Source organism: Desmodus rotundus, chromosome 5 (genome assembly GCF_022682495.2).
Source record: "Desmodus rotundus isolate HL8 chromosome 5, HLdesRot8A.1, whole genome shotgun sequence".
NCBI lineage: Eukaryota > Metazoa > Chordata > Mammalia > Chiroptera > Phyllostomidae > Desmodus > Desmodus rotundus.
This window is the reverse complement of record NC_071391.1, coordinates 140,723,343-140,743,560: the sequence shown is the minus strand read 5'-3', so window position 1 is coordinate 140,743,560 and position 20,218 is coordinate 140,723,343. Positions and strand designations below refer to the sequence as shown.

General features: G+C 40.4%; 1 protein-coding gene across 4 annotated transcripts in view; it reads right to left on the bottom strand.

Moving 5' to 3' along the window:
- MEIS1 (Meis homeobox 1) overlaps positions 1-20,218 on the bottom strand; it is a 139,401-nt gene that overhangs the window by 5,375 nt on the left and 113,808 nt on the right. For all 4 annotated transcript variants that reach the window (XR_008426844.2, XR_011651259.1, XM_024552708.3 and 1 more), the window contains exon 9: positions 17,740-17,816. Coding sequence is in view for 2 of the 4 variants with exons in the window: in XM_024552708.3 (XP_024408476.1) it covers positions 17,740-17,816 (77 nt within the window). In the remaining 2 variants the exon portion in view is untranslated. The remainder of the gene's footprint in view (positions 1-17,739; positions 17,817-20,218) is intronic.

The following is a 20,218-nucleotide window of genomic DNA, read 5'->3' as shown; positions in this document are numbered from 1 at the left end:
TTGGCAAAATGGTTCTCTCCCCTGCTCTCTGTGCAGTTCTGCCTGCTGCAAAACCTGTCACCCCCGTGACCTTTTAGTACATAGGCTTGGGGTTTCTGAGTTGATTTATGTTTGCCTGTTTTACCACAGTTGGACACTTCCATTTCATCTTTTCATGGGGGAATTAGAGGAGTTTTCAGGAAACAATACTAGCTAGCCACCACTCCTTCAATTGCAAGGGGTGGGGGGAATTTGGTGGAGAGAGCGAAATGTCCGTAAGGGCATCTGTTACAGCTCCTAATTAGTGACATTTCAATCTTATGTTCTCTGACTTCTTTTTTACAATTTTTATCAAAACCTTCCCTACCTCTTACAAACCTAATTCTATTTTAATGCCCACTATTAAGATAATGAACTGGGATGGCAGCACACCATCAAATGAGAGAATGTCTGGAGTTTATCACCACTAACTCACACTGCTGGGGACTTCAGAGAAGTGCATTCCTTGTAGAGATTTCTTGGGGTAGCTCTTTTTTTTTTTTTTTTTTTGCTCTTTATGCAAAGTCTGAGGTCAAGGCGAGGTCACAGCTATACAGTAATTGAACTTATAATCTTTCTTTCTCCAGCTAGACCTGAAATTTTATAATGAACATCTTATTAAGATATTTAAGTTACTTAAGTGTCTTAATAAGATTTTCCTTACAATTTCTGTTGGCTCTCAAAGAGTGATTAATACAAGCTCTCCAAAGCCAAGCGCATGAAATTTCTCACTCTTAAAATCCATCTCTACTGAGTAATATTAAGAATTACATATCAAATACAGAAAATGAGCAGGACATATTAGATTCTGAAATAGTAAATCGCTTTTAGTTCTCAGTTCAGATTTGAATATATTGAACATGAGCAGCACATAAAAATACAATTAAAAGTTTAATAATACACTATTAATAATAAAGGATTCACAGTCCAGTATGAATTCTAGTTTGTAAGTCTCCCCAGTTCGGGTAGGAAAATAGATCCCAAAACGCAAACCATTAAACAGACAGGGAATGGAGCTGAGTGAAGGGGGGAGGGGATGGGACAACTGTAATAGCATAATCAATAAATATATAAAAAAAAAACAAAAAAAACCCAGACAGGGACAGGTTTTTAAAATAAAAATGAATACTTCCTGATATGTTAAGATTCTTAGTATCTTACAGTCTTGTTTCTTCATTATCTGAGAGTTAATTAAAGTAAGTAACGACAGTGGAATTTAACTAAAGGGACACCGTTGGTGCAAACTCTTCCTGGTAATATATATCGTATCAGTTCTTGTATATGAAGTCCCTGAACTGCTAATAAAAATATTTAAAACAAGAATCTGAAACAAATTGTGTTGCAAATCAGGTTATCATTATCTTGTATAAACCATGGAAATTGGAATCATGTGAGCGGAAGGTTAGACTAATTCTCCAGTCTCATTATACGCACAGGTGTAGCACAAACACTATGTGAAATAGCCAATTAAAATGAAAAAAAAAATCTGCTTTTTCATTAGCTGCCTCACTGCATGACCAATTAGAAAATTATTTAATATTAATATTCTGCATATACCAACAGTAATTTTCATAGTAGCTGACACAGGTAGGAGAGCAAAAGCCAGCTCTTCATCTGTGGGACTGTCGGTAATCTGTTGGGTCTTAGAGGGAAGGAGCTCTGATAACTTTTTTCAGTCCTTTTAAAAACATCATATTTTGTGGATATGATTTACATGATTTATCTTAAAATAGGAAGCACACTTTTAACAGATGCAAAACCACAGCTCAGAGAAGTTAAGTCACATGTTTGTGGTCACGTGTTGCCCCCCAAGAAATGATAATAATTTGCTGAATGACACACAGCTGGTGAACCGAACAGTAGCAAGCACCCCCCTCTATATTGTCCTAACCAGAGCATGGCCCCTACTGTGCTACCCATTTAGAATATCCTGAACTACATAGGTATTTAAAAGCAAGCTGGTTTCGCCCCGGATGGTGTGGCTCAGTGGATTGAGCGCCAGCCTGCAAATCAAAGGGTTCCAGGTTTGATTCCCAGTCAGGACACACGCCCAGGTTGTGGGCCAGGTCAACCGGGGGGCGGGGGAAGAACATGAGAGGCAACCACACATTGATGCATTGATGCTTCTCTCCCTCTGTTTCTCCCTCCCTTCCCCTCTCTCTAAAAACTAAGTAAATAAATACATAAATAACTGGTTCTGAGCTAGTCACCATGGGCAGCAACTCTATTGTTGACTCCAAGAATAAGCATGACTGAGCATCTGGTAGGGTTTGGAGGACCATACTGCTTGTGTGCACAAAGATAAACCTGTGCACGAGAAGATTCAGTGTCTCTAGTTATTTACGTTCTGAAGTTTGCCTCCTTCACATCTGTACATTCAGATTTCCAAAGACCATTTCATAATAAACTCAGGTTTGAATCCATGACAATTAAACCCAGGGAATCATAGAAAAATTACACCTCAGGTTTGGAAGGGGCTTTAATGGTCACCTGGCTTGATCTGAATTCCCTCTCTGATATCCCCACCTAGTAGATGGGTAGCCTCCACTGGACTGTTCCTAATACAGTACTTCCCACCTCACCTGAGAGTCCATTCATTCTATGGACAAGGCAAGTGTTAACAGCTTCTGCCTTACTTGTCTAAAATGCTTTCACCAGGACACTCCTTGGGGTAATTTAAACAACTTTAATCTCCCTTCTTTAGGATCGCCTTTCAAATATCTCAACGACAGCCGGCATGCCCCATTGGCTTCTCCCCTCTTCTGCCCAAGTTACACATCTGTGACTCTTACCAAGTTCATTCTAGAATGTGAGTCCTTTTAGTATGTTGAGTCCACTCCCCACCTGAGCCACTCTCTGCTCACCATGCTGAGGTTTGTCTGTGCGCCCTTGAACGTCTTCAGTGGACCACACCAAATGCCAATCTCCTAGCCCTGCTGTGGTCCCCATGCAGTGGCCCCGCCGGCTCTCAGCTCAGGGCCCCCGGTAGTAGGTGCTGTTTGCTTTCCTTGTGGTGGCAGTAAGTGGTCGTTGTTACTGACAACACCAGTGTCGGCTGTGTATGGGGTATGTAGATATGAAGGTGGGACTTCTTTCATTACATAAAAATAGCCAAACTTTGAAACTCTAAGAATACCTAATCATTTTTGTCTAAACCATTGGACCACATACTTGGAACTTCTCATTTCTGAAAACTTCATCAACTCATATATAGGACCTCATAAACTCTCAGAATGTTACTGAATTACAATTCCTATACTTACACGAAACAAATTATTATCTGGGGTCACGGTAGATATCTTTATCTGAAAATAACTAATATCAAAATATTTTAATTTTTAAAACATCATGTCTTTGATTTTAAAACCATCTCAACATTTGATTCTCTTCAGTGGATTTCATCATTCTCCTAGACTATCTTACATGTACTCTCTTTGGAATTATGTTATATACAGCAAAGCCATGTGTTTAGAGGGCTTTGGGGGGAATTCAGATACAAAAACATTTTCCTTCTGGGCAAAGCAATAAAATGACATTCTTGCTCCTCCCACTATAAGTCAAACAGAGGTCAGTTCCCCATCCCTGTATCTGTTTAAATAAACTGGTCCAGCTGTTTGTTTCTAAAATGCCCTTTGACCTTGTGTCTCATCCTCCCTGCTTTTGTGACAGAATTCTTTACTTTCCATTGTGGAAGATTCTAAATTATTGAGAATTTTCTAAATACTAAACCAAAAAAGGAACTTTAGATTTTATGTGAACTTATATGAACATATTCCCTTCTTAAAAATACTGTCATTTCAAGAAGCATCAGTAAAACACTCATTTTAAGCTCATGTGTTTGTGTTCAAATATGTATCTATATTTACATATGAATACATAAATATATATATTAGAGCTTGAATTAGAGCTATGTATAAGAAATAGTGTTTTTAGAGAGACATGAAAAAAGAGAAGACAATCCTACTTTGAATATACAATAAAATATACATTCTCCAACAACCACGAAGTAATTTAAAATAAAATACACCCATGAACTACACACAATCTTTAGAATTCCCCATGGTGATAAGGTATCTTTAAGAAGTTCGTTCACTTAAAGATATTAAGAGAAAATTTTTACACTTGATGTCCAAAACTTACAGCCCTTCGAACTCAGATGTCTAACGTCAGGGACACATGACAGCCTGAGTTTTTCTTACTCATTAGAGGAGTTTCAGCCTTGGGTTAAGGGAATGTAGCTCAGACACGCCATGAACTGGGCATTTAAAACCGTAGGCCTTTCAGTCAAGTAGGCTTTCAGGTTGGGAAACACTCTGTTTGCCTTTCCATGTTACATTCTGAACATGAAGGTATACTTTTTAAAATCCCATTTTGCTTTGAAATTACAATCTTCTTTTGTAAAATACTCTTTAAGAACTGGACATCCTGTAGGTGGTAGGAGACTAAATAAGGGAAATAATTATTATATTCCCATTTTTCATAGAATCATGGATTACAATGTCTTCCTGTGCCCCAATTATCTCCTTTCTCAAATCAAGAAGTTTCAAAAAGAAAAGGAATGTAATGGATTGACTTTATAGCTTTATTCCATGTCAAAATGAACAGAGATATACTCATATTTCCTTTTTTTTTAGTTATTTAGTTATTTGTTTAGGACACAAGTCCTAGTTAGGGGAAGTGGGAGGTTAATAGGGAAGCAAAATCTTCAAAAATGTGACACATGGGATCACCTCAAATTGCACTTTAGTCTTTGCGTTTTTAAATGGGAGTCAGACAGGGAGAACGGGAGACGGAGCCTGAGCTGTGCTAAAAAGAAATACACAAAGTTTTGCTTTATTCTTTCTTCTCTTTGCCTCCCAGATTTTTTTATTAGACTTTTAAATTTTTTTTTTCATTCTGGTAATTCCACCTACCTCCTTTTATTCTCAGTCTTTGAATACCTGAATAGTTTTCTGAGCAAGATCTGGTAGAACAGCTTTCAAAAGTTGACCTTTGTCCTTTAGTTTATCCTCCACTGCTTGCCCTGGTTCCTTCCCACAAAACTGGATTGCTAAGTTTGGTTTCCTCTGGGTGAGAACCAGGAGAGGCAGAGATTACAGTGGGCATCCATCTGAACCAAAACACAAGGCACATTTTCCCAGTTCCACAGGCTGCTTTTTCCACATAGCTTTGCCCTTTTTCTATACTTTTATACCCTTGGTCTTCCTTGTATGGTCCTCTGTAATACTAACAAAAATAAAGAAAAATTATATATTTGCTCGCTTTCAGAAACGGCACTTTCACCTTTACTCAGTTAATTCTATTCCTCAATGTTGATGACCCTATTTGTTCAGCGATGATTAAGTGGAGCCCACATTTTGTTCCTGTAGCACGTCACTGCCAACCCGGTGACCCACAGGAGACCAGAAGGCTGCTGTCTCAGAACAATGACGCCCTCGGTCACCCCCACAGCACTTCCTGCCCCCGAGGCACACGTGAAGAGCCAGCAGGAAGGTAGGTACCCATTTGGGATGGAGGAATACCATTGCACAATACCTTCCCTAGGCCCAGGAAGCTCGAATTATCAAGTTAATATTAAAGAAAAGATTTCCTTAAATAGCAGAATATGTTAGTAAAGATGCCTTCTATACCTGTATCATCCATCAAAGAAATTACAAATAATACTCATCTTTGATTAATATTTAGGTACAGTTAGAAATACCTACACACATATTTTATTAATAATAAAAATTAATACCTTGCATTCTTAAGTATAAGTACTGGTGGTTTCTACACACTCTATTCATTATTCAGTCACAAATAAACAACACGCAAATATAATATGTGATTGATACATAATTCATTTAGGTAATTTCTATAAATATTTCTATAGAAATAAACCTTGTGAAAAATCTTCAAATATAAAACGTTACATTGGAAGGTAATTGCTGAATTCCAGCATTTCATCCTTTTTCTAGTCCATGAATTTTCCTTGACATAGCATTTCTTTCAACTTTATCACAGTCATTTAAATAAAATCATATATACTACATTTTTTTAAAAGTCAGCCTTTCCTAATAACTTTAAGGCCTGTTTTATAAATAAACTTCTCAGGGAAAGAGCTCTAGCTATCGCCCAAATAACTCTCTGTTCTTTAAAACAAGAAATCAACTTCAAAATCTTTTGTTGGAATTCTTCACGTTAGATTTACATTTATTTATGGAACTTAATGATCCATAACTGGCAGTCTTCAGGACCCACGCTTTCTACACTCTCTTTCTCTGGGAAATAAACTGGCATGAAAAATGATTTTAAGATGCTCAAGAAAGTTGACTCAATCTCAAGTCAAGCCTCATGAAATCATGCTTTTGGTACCTCTCTCTAGTTGCTCAACCTCCTCCAGGAGCTGACAGTTCCAAGACTGCAACACACCATCTGTGTGTCTGGGGGTGGAAGAGGTGAGTGGACAGGAGGGGAGAGAAGGGAGCGCGGGTTCCGCTCCCCGTCCATCCTAGAAGTATATTGCTCAAATCACAAAAAGCCCATCAATCAGCCGTCTGAGAAGGCTCCCCTTCTCTTCCAGTGATGGGTATATTTGTCAAATTACTCTAGGAAGAACTGAAATTGAGGAAGTTAATTACATATACATTTTTTTTCAAAGCAACTAGTGAAAAAAATCACTAATCAGTTAAAAAAATTAATGCAAAAAAAACCCCCAACAAAAGCCACATGTTATTTTGAATGTTAGATGTTGAAATAACTTCCAAATATTTTACATTAGGTTATATACAACAAAGTTTTCCTTGAAAGCAAATTGTAAAGTGATTTTTTTATTCTAAAAAAAAAAAAAAAAAAAAGCTTGCTAAATCCTTTAATCTGACCTGAATTCAAAGCAAGAGTGGTTCCCTAAATGAGGGTCTATATTTCTCTTGCTGCCTTTTAGATCACCAAAGCACTAGGCTCCAGACTCGAAGGGACAGATGGCAGGCTGTCTCACCAGGTCTAGCATAAGGGACACTCAACAGTTAAAAACACCGTAAGTCTCTATGGACACAAGGCATAGGTAACAAAACGGCATTTATAGAATATTTACTTCAATGTAACAGGCAATTCGCCAAAGTTGAGTCTTTATAACCATATGAATATAAGAAAATATATAGAATTAAAATTATTATCAGCACAATGAATAAGCAAAGGGCAATCTAGGATAATATAGCAAAACCTCCCACAGCAATGAAAAAGTTAAAGTAGGTGCAATAATATTATCAAACAATACATGTGTCTCATTGTGGCTTAAGCTGAACCATTTTCCACATGAATTCTAATTTTCCCATATTCCCAAAAAGTCAGGAACGCTGCGCCGAACTAAACGTCCCATAAACACTGCAGAATATGTGTTTATTTAAAGTGGGTTTTAACTTTCTGCCAATCTCCAGTATATGGAGAATGAGCAGGTAGTGTATCATCTAAGCTGGGATGCTCTGAGAGTAAAGGAACACTACTCGTAATTATCCTGCGCAATAGGCACAAACCAGGAGTGCCCCAGCCAGGCAGGCTGCGTGGCCCACGTGACGATCAACGACACGACTTTCTTAAATGAAATTCCCCCTGACTGACTGAGGCTGGGACCCTCTTGAGTGAGAACAGCGACGGGCCTCGGCATGCGCACGATGTGATGGACCACCAGTGCCTTCTTTCTCTAGGACCTCTCTGTCAGTTGCCTTAGTTCCCAGGCCTTGACCAGCCCAGCACTTCCCAAGCTGGAGTCTCCATTTATGCCAAGGGAGGGTATCTCAAAATATAGCTTGATTTCTACTTTTTCCTGCCAAATTAGGCTATAGAATGACACAATGAAGATGACTTGACTCGAATGGGGGCCTGTCTCTGTTCCTTTGAATATTCACTGTAATTTCTGTTTCAATGAGTAAAGCTTGAAGCCAGTTCTATTCAATGTATATCAAAATGTAATAATACGTAGGCCCTTAAATACAAATGGAACCACTTATTCAAAAAGGCAAAAATCTGCCAAATGAGGTATATGACAAAAATTTTCAAATGAGGACACTAAAACTAACAAAATGACCTCCTCTCAAAATGGGTCAAAGCTTTGAAAAATGCTAATGGGCATCTAAACCACACCGAGAAAGTTTAGAGAATGTGAATTTCCCTTCTGAGTGGCTGCCCTCACTTGAACAACATCACGCATAATTGTCACAGTCAAAATAGTGGCAAGTACTTTATAAATTGTAAAACTTAACACAGGGGTTTGTTGGGATACTGTTATCGTAATTCTCAAAAATCCCTAACGGCATGAGAAAAGCTGTACGTGAACGCTTATGGCCACAAGAGGTGGAAACAACACAATTGCCCACCAACGGAGGCGTGGATAAACAAAAGGTGGTCTATCCATTAACTGGAATAGTATTTAGCCACGAAGAGGACTGAAGTACTGATGACACGTTACAACATGGATGAAATTTAAAAACATTAGAGAGAAAGAAGCCAGTCATAAAAGACCACATATTACAGGATAACATTGATGTGAAATGTCCAGAACAGGCAAATCCATACAGACAGAAAGTAGATTAGTGGTTGCCAGGAGCCGATGGGATGGAGGATGGAGGGGTGGGGTGGGGTGATAGCTAAAGGGTACAGACAATAGAGCATACAGATATCAAATTATAATGCTGTACACCTGGAATTTATGCAACGTTATTAACTAATGTTACCTCAGTAAGAATTTAAACAGAAAATAAATAAAAGGTACAGATTTCCTTTTTGAGGTGCCAACAGAGTTGTAAAATGGACTGTGGGGTAGCTGCCTCCTAAAACCCATTGCATTGGGCACTTTAAGTGGGCAGATTGCACAGTACGTGCATTATATCTCCATGACGTCGTTAAAAACAAACACGTGATGGTGGGATGGAAGAGGCGCTGGACTAGGAATCAGCCCCATCCTCACCTCCAATTAGCCGAGTAACATTGTAAGGCCGCGAGCCTCAACTGTCAAATGATGCCTAAAATTCCACCCAGGTCGTGGCTTCTGTTGTTCCTTAGCACAGGGTTTCTAAAATTTGAATCCAGGCTCCCCATGGGTAAATTTCAAGATCTCATATCCCTTTGTTATTTGCAATTTCAAAAGAAATAACAGGACTAAAGCCCAAAGTTAATTCTCAATAGGCATTTTTATACTATGCTCACTCGGAACGGTTCTGATGTGCTTTCTCTGTCCCCACCCCCACCCCATCCTCACCTGGCCCTGAGGACGGAGGCCTTTCCTTTCTGGGAACGGTACTGCCAGGTGACCAGACATGGGGGCTGACATCTGACTTCTTCGGACAATTCTTTCAATTAGCTTTTCACCATCCCCTGCTCCCTGCACTTCCCAAGTACACACAAACCATGACCCACACTAACGATTAAATCAAGTCCACCACAGCAGATAGTCTAGGGCTGCCAGCCAACAAAATCCTTCAACCAGTCAACAGCCCTCAAAAGTACTGGTTTACATTTAAATCAGCATCCTAGGGTACAAACTAGTAGAAACTTATATGTATTATTAATCATGACACATTTAACTTCTGTCCCTAGGCAGTATTCTATTCTGGAAAAGTAGGGACTTTATCAATATTCAGCCAGATCTCTCCAATGACAGGGAACTCATTGTTGAGCGAAGTTACATTTTGCACTGAAGACCAATAACTCCCACGGGCCTGAAAGAGTTCGTATGTTTCAGAAAGGAGATACGTTTTCCCCTTCTTCAGTGATGGATCTAATCTTGTGAGGCATTGGGTCCTTCATTCGCATTGGTTAAGAGGCTAAAAAGGAAAAGGGAACTCTCAAGGATGGGAACCAATTAAAGTTTTTCGTGTATTTGTTATTGTTCAGGTGTCAAGAGCCCAACAGAGTGCATTATTTCCTGTAGTAATGGGTCAGGCTGAAAAGCCCCGTAAAAATGGAAATACAATACAGAGGAAAATATCAACAACTACGAGGGCATTGAACAGGAGAGCTCCGTATTGGCCAAACTTACAAGCATCCGTGTGGGTGGAGGGATTTTTTTAATGTTCTCTCTCCCCTTAAACACTGAAAAAGGCACAGAGCAAAACGGGAAGCGTTTACACAAAGCTCTAGGCATTGACACGCTGGAGCAATGCCGATCGGATCCAAGACAGCATTCGCCCTCGGAAACACTTCCTTCCCCAGCGCCCCTGGCTCCACTCCATTTTTGAAAAATTGTTTTATTCAACAAAGAGACAACATTTGCCCCATTTTTTTTTTTCGTGTTTCAGGCTGACTTTTTAACCACTCAGAAATGCTGTTTGTTTTAGGTAGGCGCAGCCTGGAGCAAGATGGTGATGTAAGTGAGAGGGTTCTCTGTGGGCACAGCTCGCTGCTTCGGTGCTCAGTGGTTTAATCACCCAACACCGGCCTCAGCAACTGTTGACACAAAATAGGTGGAGATCAGGTCTGTGCAAGCAGAAAATACCAGAAAGGCAAACTATATGTAAACACACTTAAGACCCATTTGACAAGAATAGACCTAAACCTGGCTAGCTAGGAAACTCCTAACGTCTAAAGCGTGGGGGTCCCTCTCAGCAGAGGCTGCTTCTCCTTCCAGTTTCCTTCCAGAAGAAAAAGCGTAACATTTGAAAAACTGAAATAAGTGTACAGAAGGCAGCGGAGACGTGTGTCCCCCTGACTCACGCAGTGCGAGTTTCCGACCTGCCCCTGCACGCAGGGCTTACGTAACTAATGCAGCTCTTCCACGTCCACCTGGAGCGGAGCCAAAGGAGGGAGAGACTGGGAAAAACCAACACGCGCGTTCCGCCACAACTCAGAAAGTTATTTCTCCTGACCTATAAAACTCGTGCAAAAAAGCAAATGGATATGCTTAAACAGTCTTTTAATCTTATCTAACTGACACCTGACAACCCATTACTTATAGATTATTAATGCACCCACTAAAAAGTTTGTCATGTACAAAATTACCGGGGAAAGAGATTGAACGCCTGAGGAAAAAACAAATTTTGCTGTACAATAATTTCAGAAATTCCAAGCCTATTATCTATCATGTCCTTCACAGGCTCGTAGCGCGCTGCTAAAAACAACTGATTTATCTCTCTTACGAGCCCTAAAATGACAGCATACATGTTTTTCATGTCTTGCGATAATGTTTAGTTTCATCTCGTTTTTATTTTACAGGGCTTGATTCACTTAAGAGGAAGAAAAAAGAACAACTTTTTAACTTTCCCGTCTGTCTCTTTTTCAAAGGATCCTCTCCTTTGCCCCAGTCCTAGGGTACAGCTGGAATCAGAGTCAGTTTCAGAACATTAAACGTGCTTTTCTTTGCTTCGCATTATTATCCAGTCTAGAACATTAGAGCTGGAAGAGACTTAGAGTCCCAGTGATTAGTCATACCTGACCACGCAAGGCAGAGGAAGCTGTTGCCATGGAGATAAAGTGACTCGATCAAGGGCACACAGCTCACCAGCGAGGAGTGGGGGCAACAAATGAAATGTTTTGACTCGAAATGGTCTCTCCCCTTGATAACCCTCCCTTTGCTTGCCCTGTGAGTTGCATGTTGTCATGGGGCTTCCAGGAGAACTTGTTCCCTAGCCACCTGTGGACGCCTGGACTCATCCCCTCGACCCTGATGCATCTCAGTCCCGTCCCTTCCCAAGCTCTCTGCAAGTACATGGGAGTCAGGCCCAGCACTGCTTTCCATTTCTCGGACCGAATACCTGTGCTAACACACTGAAAACAACAAATCCGGCTTCGTTTGGACTCCCAGCAAGTCCTCTGATCCACACACCCTGTTCAAAGTCAACCACCAAGCCACTGGTTTCTCTGCCTTGAAAGGGATCGCAGACATTGAAGCATGGGGCCCTGATGGATAAATCAGTCTCCCGGCTCACTCAGCTCTGGGCCTGGCTTGAACCCCAACCCTAAGAGGTCCCTCAATAGTTCCTCAACTGTTACCAACTCTCAACTTCAGGCATCACACTCTTATCTCCTCCTGAAAAGCACACAAACTGTCCCTGAATGCTGGCTGGAGGAGACAGCGGTTACCCAAAACAGCACGCAGACTTCCAAGTCCAGCTTTCTACCTCCCGCATCCCTGTCTCTCTTCTCACCTAGACTCAAGGCGCCCTGGTAGAAGGGCATGGCTTTCCATCCAGTACAGACAGACAACACCTATTTCTTCCTCAGGGGTTTCATCTCTCACAGTATGACCGATGTGATTTAACGGGGCCCGGGGATGGGGGGCCAGGGATCTGAGTAAACTTGTGGCATGAAACTTACAGCAAAGTATATCTATTTAACAGACCATAGAGTCATTTTCAAAGAGGGTTGTTGGTTGCAAATTTTTAAAATCTGAAGACAAAAGTGGTGTCTCTGTTGAACTCCTGAGACTCTCTGACATGACAATACCTGAAGGTTTCTAGATTCACAGCTCTTTCCCCTGCAAGCTATTTGCTCAGCTTTCCTAATAACACCCTGCCTGCCTGGCACCGCGCCAGTCCTGTCTCACGCAATATGCAAGCTAAACATTTTTTGACTGATTTCAATATTTTCTTATGAGCAACCAGACAGTATTTTATCTAGTGAGTATTACTGATTGCTATAATCTAAGCCCAGAGTAAGTGCCTGTAAAGGTAATATTATTAGAATTGACAGTCCATGTGAAAAGCACAGCAATTAAGTGTGGCTTGGAGAACAACAACCCATTCTGAGATGTTCTAGAGAGTTTTTCTATTTATATCTCCGTCTGCTCCTTCTTTTAAAGATCCTGCACCTGTTACTCCATTGATCAATTCTGAAGTCTCCCTTAAATGTAGGTTACATTTAGATTCTCAAGGGAAAAAGTTAAGCCACCTGCTTAATAAAATTACCTTTTGTGTGTGAAGTTGTTCCATCCCTGGGTAATTCCTAGGTAAGGAAAATCACTACATGCCCTGCACTTTCGTTTTGCGGTCGAATGATACCTCTTGCACGGTGCCCTGTTTCTCTTACATCTGTTTTCCTTGCGTTTGTGTCATGCCTCTGTTCAGCTTTTATTGACAAAACAATCTGTACCTAATGTTTAAACAACATCTGTAAAATGTATTATTAAATTATGTTGGAAGAAAAAGCAGACCAATTCTATGAAACCCCATGACCCCCTATTGATTTTTAGATCACAGAAGTTGAAAGGATAATTTGTGAATGTTTTAACATTTACATCTACACAGGTACCTATATTTATAGGATCTTTGATTACTTATAAAAGTATTTGTTACATTATTACCATAACTCAGAAAGAAATCTGACCTTTCCCAGTTGAATCTGTTTATAATATTAAGGGAGATCCTATTCTTTAAAAAATAAGTTTACGTTTTTACCTGCCAGTGGCATAAATCTCTAAGGGTAACATACTTTTATTCCCCCACTAGTAATAAATGGGAAGCGATGCCTGAGTGCTTTGCAGTTTGGAGGCAATAAATGAAGTAACTCTGGTGTGTGTGCTAAATCTGAGAACTCTAGCACCAAGATAGTTCTGTAAAGTGTCACCTCGGATGTTAGGGTGCTCCCTGGAATTTTGTGCGCCCAGCTGATGAAGAGTGATTTTTCTCTCCACATACGTACTGGAACTCCCATGTACTATATAATTTGCATCTAAAATCCATAGTGCCTCCTTAGATCGTAAAGGAATGATCATTTAACTTTAGCCTTAATGGGAAAGTGTTTGGATGAGAGGTAGTAAACAAAGAAACTGTAAAATGTACCCAGTGCACCCTAGGCTAGAACTCTGCTGAGGCAGATGTGTCGGAGGCATCCAGCAAATAAGATACAATCACGGGCGTGAGTTTCCATCACGTGGAGTCCCAGGTCTGCAACGTTGCTGTGCAAACAAACGAGGGAGTTTTCCTTTGACCATTCTACACTCACATTTTCAATACAAAAAAGTAAAGTTCATCTGGAGGAAAAGAAAACAAGTATCGACTTTGTGTGTGTATGTGTTTAAAGTTCTACCTAAATATTTGACAACTTAACCATCTAATCTCTGAATTTAAGAGGCTTCTGTTGAAACTGATTAAAACATGCAACACATCAGAAATGTTTTCACTGCTGACACAACAGAAGTGTTGGTCACAACCACAACTGCAACGAAGAACAGAGAGACAGAACCCCAAATGCTGTTGTTTACCATTTTTGGATCGCACCATAGTTGGGAGTGAGGGAGCAAAGGAAGAAAAATACATAAATGTATAGCACATATCATATTTCAAAACTTATTATGCTTCAAGTGTAAGTCTACCACAGCATGCTAGATTGAAATATTTAGGCAATTAGTTAGAGAAGTTGATTTTTAAAAACCATGCAGTTACCTCAAATACTTAGATAATTTAGATAAAAATATTTTTACTCAAATTCCTTGCATTATTGTCTCAACTCTCAAAAAAATGTATTGGCACAGACTTGTCCCTCGAGGCCTCGTCTAGCACACAGCTCACATTCCACGCTGGGTTCCAACTCCTATCAGTGCGGATGCCAGCCACTCTCAGGTTCCTCCTCTCTGTTTCCACTCCAGCAGGTAAACCAAATGTGAAAAGTGTAACAGTTACTCCTTTGAATCGAATTTTCTCTTAATTAACCAAATCTGTCTTGTTTTAAACTTTGTTGTTTAATTGTCCCTGTTGTCTCTTCTTCCCCCAAACCCTGTATGCTTCCACCTTAGCTAACCAAGGTTATATAGATATAGATGGTCTATGGCAATTAAATAAATGTCAAATCAGTTCAGCAAGGGAATGAAAGCATCACAATGCTCCAAACTTTCCGCATCTCAGTTTTTCAGTTAAAATCTCACCGAAAGCTGCGCCAGCCAGGGTCTCTATGACAAGCTAACAACTAGACGTGAGTTTATACTTTTCACTTTCAGATTGTGTTTCCATACATCATGTTGCTGCCAATAACTGTGACTGATCTGCACCCAACCTGCCCTTCAGCATTTCATTAAATCTCTCCAACAGTGACTCATAGTTTGTACAAAACGTACATGTGTGTTAACAAGTTTGAAGAAATCCAGGAAGGAAGACACATTTTTAAATGTTACGGCTAAATGAAGAGAAAGGGAATGAAGATTTTTTTTTTAAGTTGTTATTTCCCAAAGGAAATAACTTGAGCTTGATGCTCCATATAGGAAAAATGTTTACAAGCGCTCAGAAAAGCTTTGTACAATTTTTATTACGATGAAGTAAAAGGAAAACCACTTTACTTGAGTGGTTACACTACTTTTTAGTCTTCCAGTATGCCACAATGGAAGCACCGTCCGGGTTTCCCCATGTTCGCATTACATTTCCTACTCAAAGCCTGAAGAAAAAGAAATCAATTATCAGCTCCTTAAAAGGAAGTTTGGGTGGAAATTAATAAACCGTTAAAAACTCAAATCAAACACAGGAATGTCATTATTCATCAAACATAAGAGAAGCAATCTCTCTTACAAGTTGGAGTTACTTGAGGGAAATTCTCCACCACAAACCAAGTTGTTAAGAGTTGAAACAGTTGCCAAATTCAAAGCAATGCAGTGCAAGCCAGTGGCTGCAAACTCCACGCAGCATAGAGAGAACATGTGCACGTCCACAGTGCCACTTGAGCACAGAACTGTGCTTGCGTCCCACATCACTCAGCCACAGTGATGTTTTAAGTCATGTACCAGCGCAGAATTAAATACCAGTATGGAGTTTAGGGTACAGTCTGCATACACTTTGAAAAGTTGCTATATGGTATTATGTATTGTAACGTTTTTGAGGTCTTTTCCTCCCCTTCTAATTGCAACACTGAGGCAGTCAGACTGCGACTGCTGACTGTACACAAAATCTTTAAAGAACAACTGCGTACTGCTTGGGGTCACGGGAATGCCTGCCTGCTGCTGCATCTGCAGGAACTACCCCGCAAGTTCGTCCACCTGTAGAAAGAAAGCAACTCGTGTTGGAATGTGTTCTCGTGTAATGACGCATGTTTATGGGTGAAGTTTGCTAGCAACAGCGAGAAGGACGAGAGACGGCATGTGTGATAGATCAGCTGAACGGCAGAGCTTTGCCTTCTTCAATGAGAGTTCGCCCTGCCACTCCTTGGCCCTCAAAGGAGAACATTTCCCAGGGAAATACAATATTTATACAGTTTCCATTGTACTAAAATGCCTCACCAGCAGTGTAAACTTGGAAACTACATAGGAATTTAGGTGTGCATGCACTTAAAATCGATGGGCTACCCTATAATAACATCCAAAACAATTTGAAAGACTAAAGTTCAAATACACAGCACCAACAATCTTGAAAATTCAGACACAATAGCAGGTAAAAATAGGCCAACAAAGAACCTCAGCAGCAACACAACTCCTAACAACACATTTAGCCACAGCGTGTCTTCCATTGGTTCCCTAGCCACTTGACTAAAAGGGCTGCAAAAATTGATCTCCCAAGGCTGCAGTCAGGTCACAGAAATTGATAACCCTTACAAGCAACGCTTACGTGAGTCTGTCTGCGTCCTGAAGATAGCGCACTTTGTAAATTAATCCTCCAAAGGCAAATACATTGTAAGTAGCTTGTTATCTCTAAAATACTAAATTGAAGAATACATGGAATTATATTGACAGAAATTACATTTTCTGTAATGGAGTTTAATATATCTGAAATCTCTCCCAAAGGCTCCCGGGCTCTTTAACAGAGAGAAGGGTCTGTTAATAGAGGTGCAATGGACATCAAGAACAAATTTATTCACCAAAATGGATTAGGCCATGTAATCAGAGATTCTGTAATATTAATCTTTGACACTTATTGAACAGAAAGAAATACTTCTGTCTGCAAACTGGCCTTCCCAGTTCTCTGCTTTCTCCAACCAGGCTTTGGGCCTTTTCTGGATTTTACTTCAAAGAGGATAAGGTTTCCCCATCATAAACACTGATCTAAAAATATTAGGACAATTAATTAGATACACTTAGTTTTAGAGGATATTGGGTTTCGATACCCGTCAAATTTGACACTAGCTCCGGGTGACTATGGACCTGGCTTTCGGCCCACGAACAAAGGGTAATAAATCACCCTTCCTCAGAGCCGGGCTGCTGTACCACCGAGCATGTCATCACAATATCGTTAGCTAATTCTCGGTATATAACGTCGGCTTCTCCCCAAATCAGGAACGTACACATTTATGTTGGAACAGTCTCACACAGCTCAGAGATACGTGAGGGTTTGCATAGCTTCCCAGTAGAAACAAGTAATTTCTCCTTTTCCAGAGACAAAAGATAAGAGGAAAGGGGGGACTACCCTCGAACACATAGCCCTAACAAAATCTAACTAAACGTAGTTTTTCAATGAATTGAAAACCTGACTGATGGGTGATGGTGGATTTTCTTGTTTCATAGAAAATGGGATGATCCAGTCTTCCTAGCGATTACCCTGAAGGGGGAAAAGCCATAGAGAGGGATACATTTGCAGAGCCATAGTGAACGTGAATTAAACGCTGACTTAGACTATGCCGAAAATCTGCCTGCTGATAAAGATCGGGAAAGCCACACATGGTTTTCTTTTCCGCACCGTCGAAGACTCTCACCTACCACTCCACAGCTTGTTTTCACGATGGATCCACAAGCTGCCAGGGGAAACGGCAACACTGGGTGTGTCTTCTTAATGCAAAACATTCGCTTCAGGTTGCCAGAAGGGAAGAGCTTGTGTATAAGAACAAAACCAAATTACTTACCAATTGTTCACTTGAAGGATGGTGAGTCCCGTGTCTTGTGCCAACTGCTTTTTCTGTTCTTCAGAAGGGTAAGGGTGCTGAAAGAGGACAAAAAAGATAGGTGTATGCACACATACTTTGGCAGAGAAGGGAATGCATATCACGTGCCAGGTGCAATGGCAGGGACCAGGGATTCAATAATAAACAAATATGTTCTTTAAAAAAAAAAAAAGAAATGTGTACATCGGGCAACATTTAGGCTACTTGTCAATAACCTAAGTGTCTAGTGAAGTCTATAATTACAGGTAAAAATGCTGAGGTGTGTCACTCTTATTAATAGAATACTACATCATCTAATTAATGGCAGTAAAAGACAGCCAATTACAAAGATTAGTGAAGTGTATAAATAGCTACTTAGGATATTTGTAGAACCTTGATACTGAGTTTATCCTTTAACAGGTTTGTTTGTTGCGAATGTGGAAAGTTCAGTACGGTCTTCACTGTATTTTATGGGACTAAAATAAGGTCAAGCCCTTTTGACTATACAAAAGTATACTGCCTTGATGTAATATTTTTATTAGGACCATAGACTTTTCTAAGGCTGAACCGTGTGGACCAACAGTCTCAGCTGAGGTCCCCAGCACTTAAAAACATTGTTAGCATGACATTCTCCCTCCAAATACTATATTGCTGGATGCAAATATCAAAATTAAAGTGGCTTCCTTTTTTTAACCACTGTTCATTTGAGCGCTTCTGAAAAACACAAACAAATGAAATTCAACCAAAGTTTGTTTCCCTCCCCGAATGTCAACACATGCTGAGATCTGGACACAGGCCAATACTGGGTCACAGACCAGCATATTTTGCATGCTATGAACAAGCCCAGCGATGCTCCTCATAAAACAGGATAAAAAAATAGTATTACAGGATTAGATAATAAAATGAAATCCATACCTTTTTTTAAGAATGTTTGGAATTCTACTGAAATTAGTTTTGGCACAAATATTTTGTTCAATAATCAACTATATCTAACTTGGACATATACGTAACTAAAGCCTGGGAGAGAAGCTGAGGACACGGTTTCCATTTATAGAGACACAGCCCAGTGTGAAACACTGCCTCCCAGTAAGTTCTCCCAAGGTAAAAATTGTCCTGATAGCCAACAGTCTAGTCTCTGACCAGTGGGAAAGGGCACTGCTAACTCTCCATTTAACTGCCTGTGCCACTGGAAACTGAATTCCTGTCTATTGAATGCTAATTAACATAGATTTAATCTCATTAATAAAGTCTGATTAGATGCTGAGAAGGCACATTGGTGACCACTTTAATGCTCTTATATGTGAGTTTAAATATGTTCTATATCTATACACGTGGGATTCATTTTCGAAGAACAGAGATGTAGCAATTTTTCCCACAAGCATTGTCTTTGATTGTCACTTAATCAATAAGTACACAATTAGAATAAGGCTTTGCTTTCATGGAATATAGTTCCTTTCTCTAAAGAGCTCCAAGTATATTACAGATAGGATGGTAATTAATCCTGCTTCTATTCCTTTGAGGGATATAAATGGACTCGACTGTCCTTCCTGTTTTACAGGTGAGGAGACCAACCAGGGGAAGGAATGATCAACAGCCCGTGACTCTGTGATATTTCCTGTTTCCCTTCCAGTGTCTAACTAAGCCTCACCGGGAAAGAGGGATGTGGCAAACACCTTTCACGATCTCTACTCTCTCTACTCGGGGCCCATGCCCCAAAACCTTCCCACTGCTTACCAGGGCTTGCAAGGCCTGCCAGACCCAGACCCAGCCCTACCTACGTCTCAGACGTCATGGCCTTCTCCTCAGCCCCACGCCACCCCTCTGCCCAGCTACACAGTCCTCCTCTCTGTCCTTCTAACATGCCAAGCTTGTCCCTGTCACGCAGGCTGCAGCTCCCATGTCACTTTCATGTTTCAGCTCAAATGCCAAGTCCTCCCCACTCCACCATCCACAAGGCCACCTTATCCTTCTCCCATCAGTCTTTTCCTCCTTCCCTCCCAGCGAGCATCGCTCTCTGAAACACTTGTTCTGACTACTTGCTTCCTTGTCGCTGTGTCTCTTACCACTCATTGAGCCACTCCAAAGCCTCTGCCTTTTTTGTTTACCATTCTCAAATCCCAGACTAGCTGGACAGAGAATCAGTAAGTATTTGTGAAATAAAAGAATAGCTGCCCAGATGCAAACATCAAAATGGACAATAAAAAATTTTCAAAGCCCACAAGAGGAATAAACAATCCAATTTGAGATTCACAGCACTACTTTCCTTATGTCATCCCTAAAAGTGATGTTGACCCACTCTTTCCAAATAAAAGTCTATAAGCCTCATAATAGGCTAAGATCACATGACAATCTCTCTACTCTACACATGCCAGTCATCACATGATCTGGCAAAATCGCATGATTGGATACTGAGCTAAGAGCAATCCACTACCCTGAAGTTTAAAACACAACTCCCGCTGCA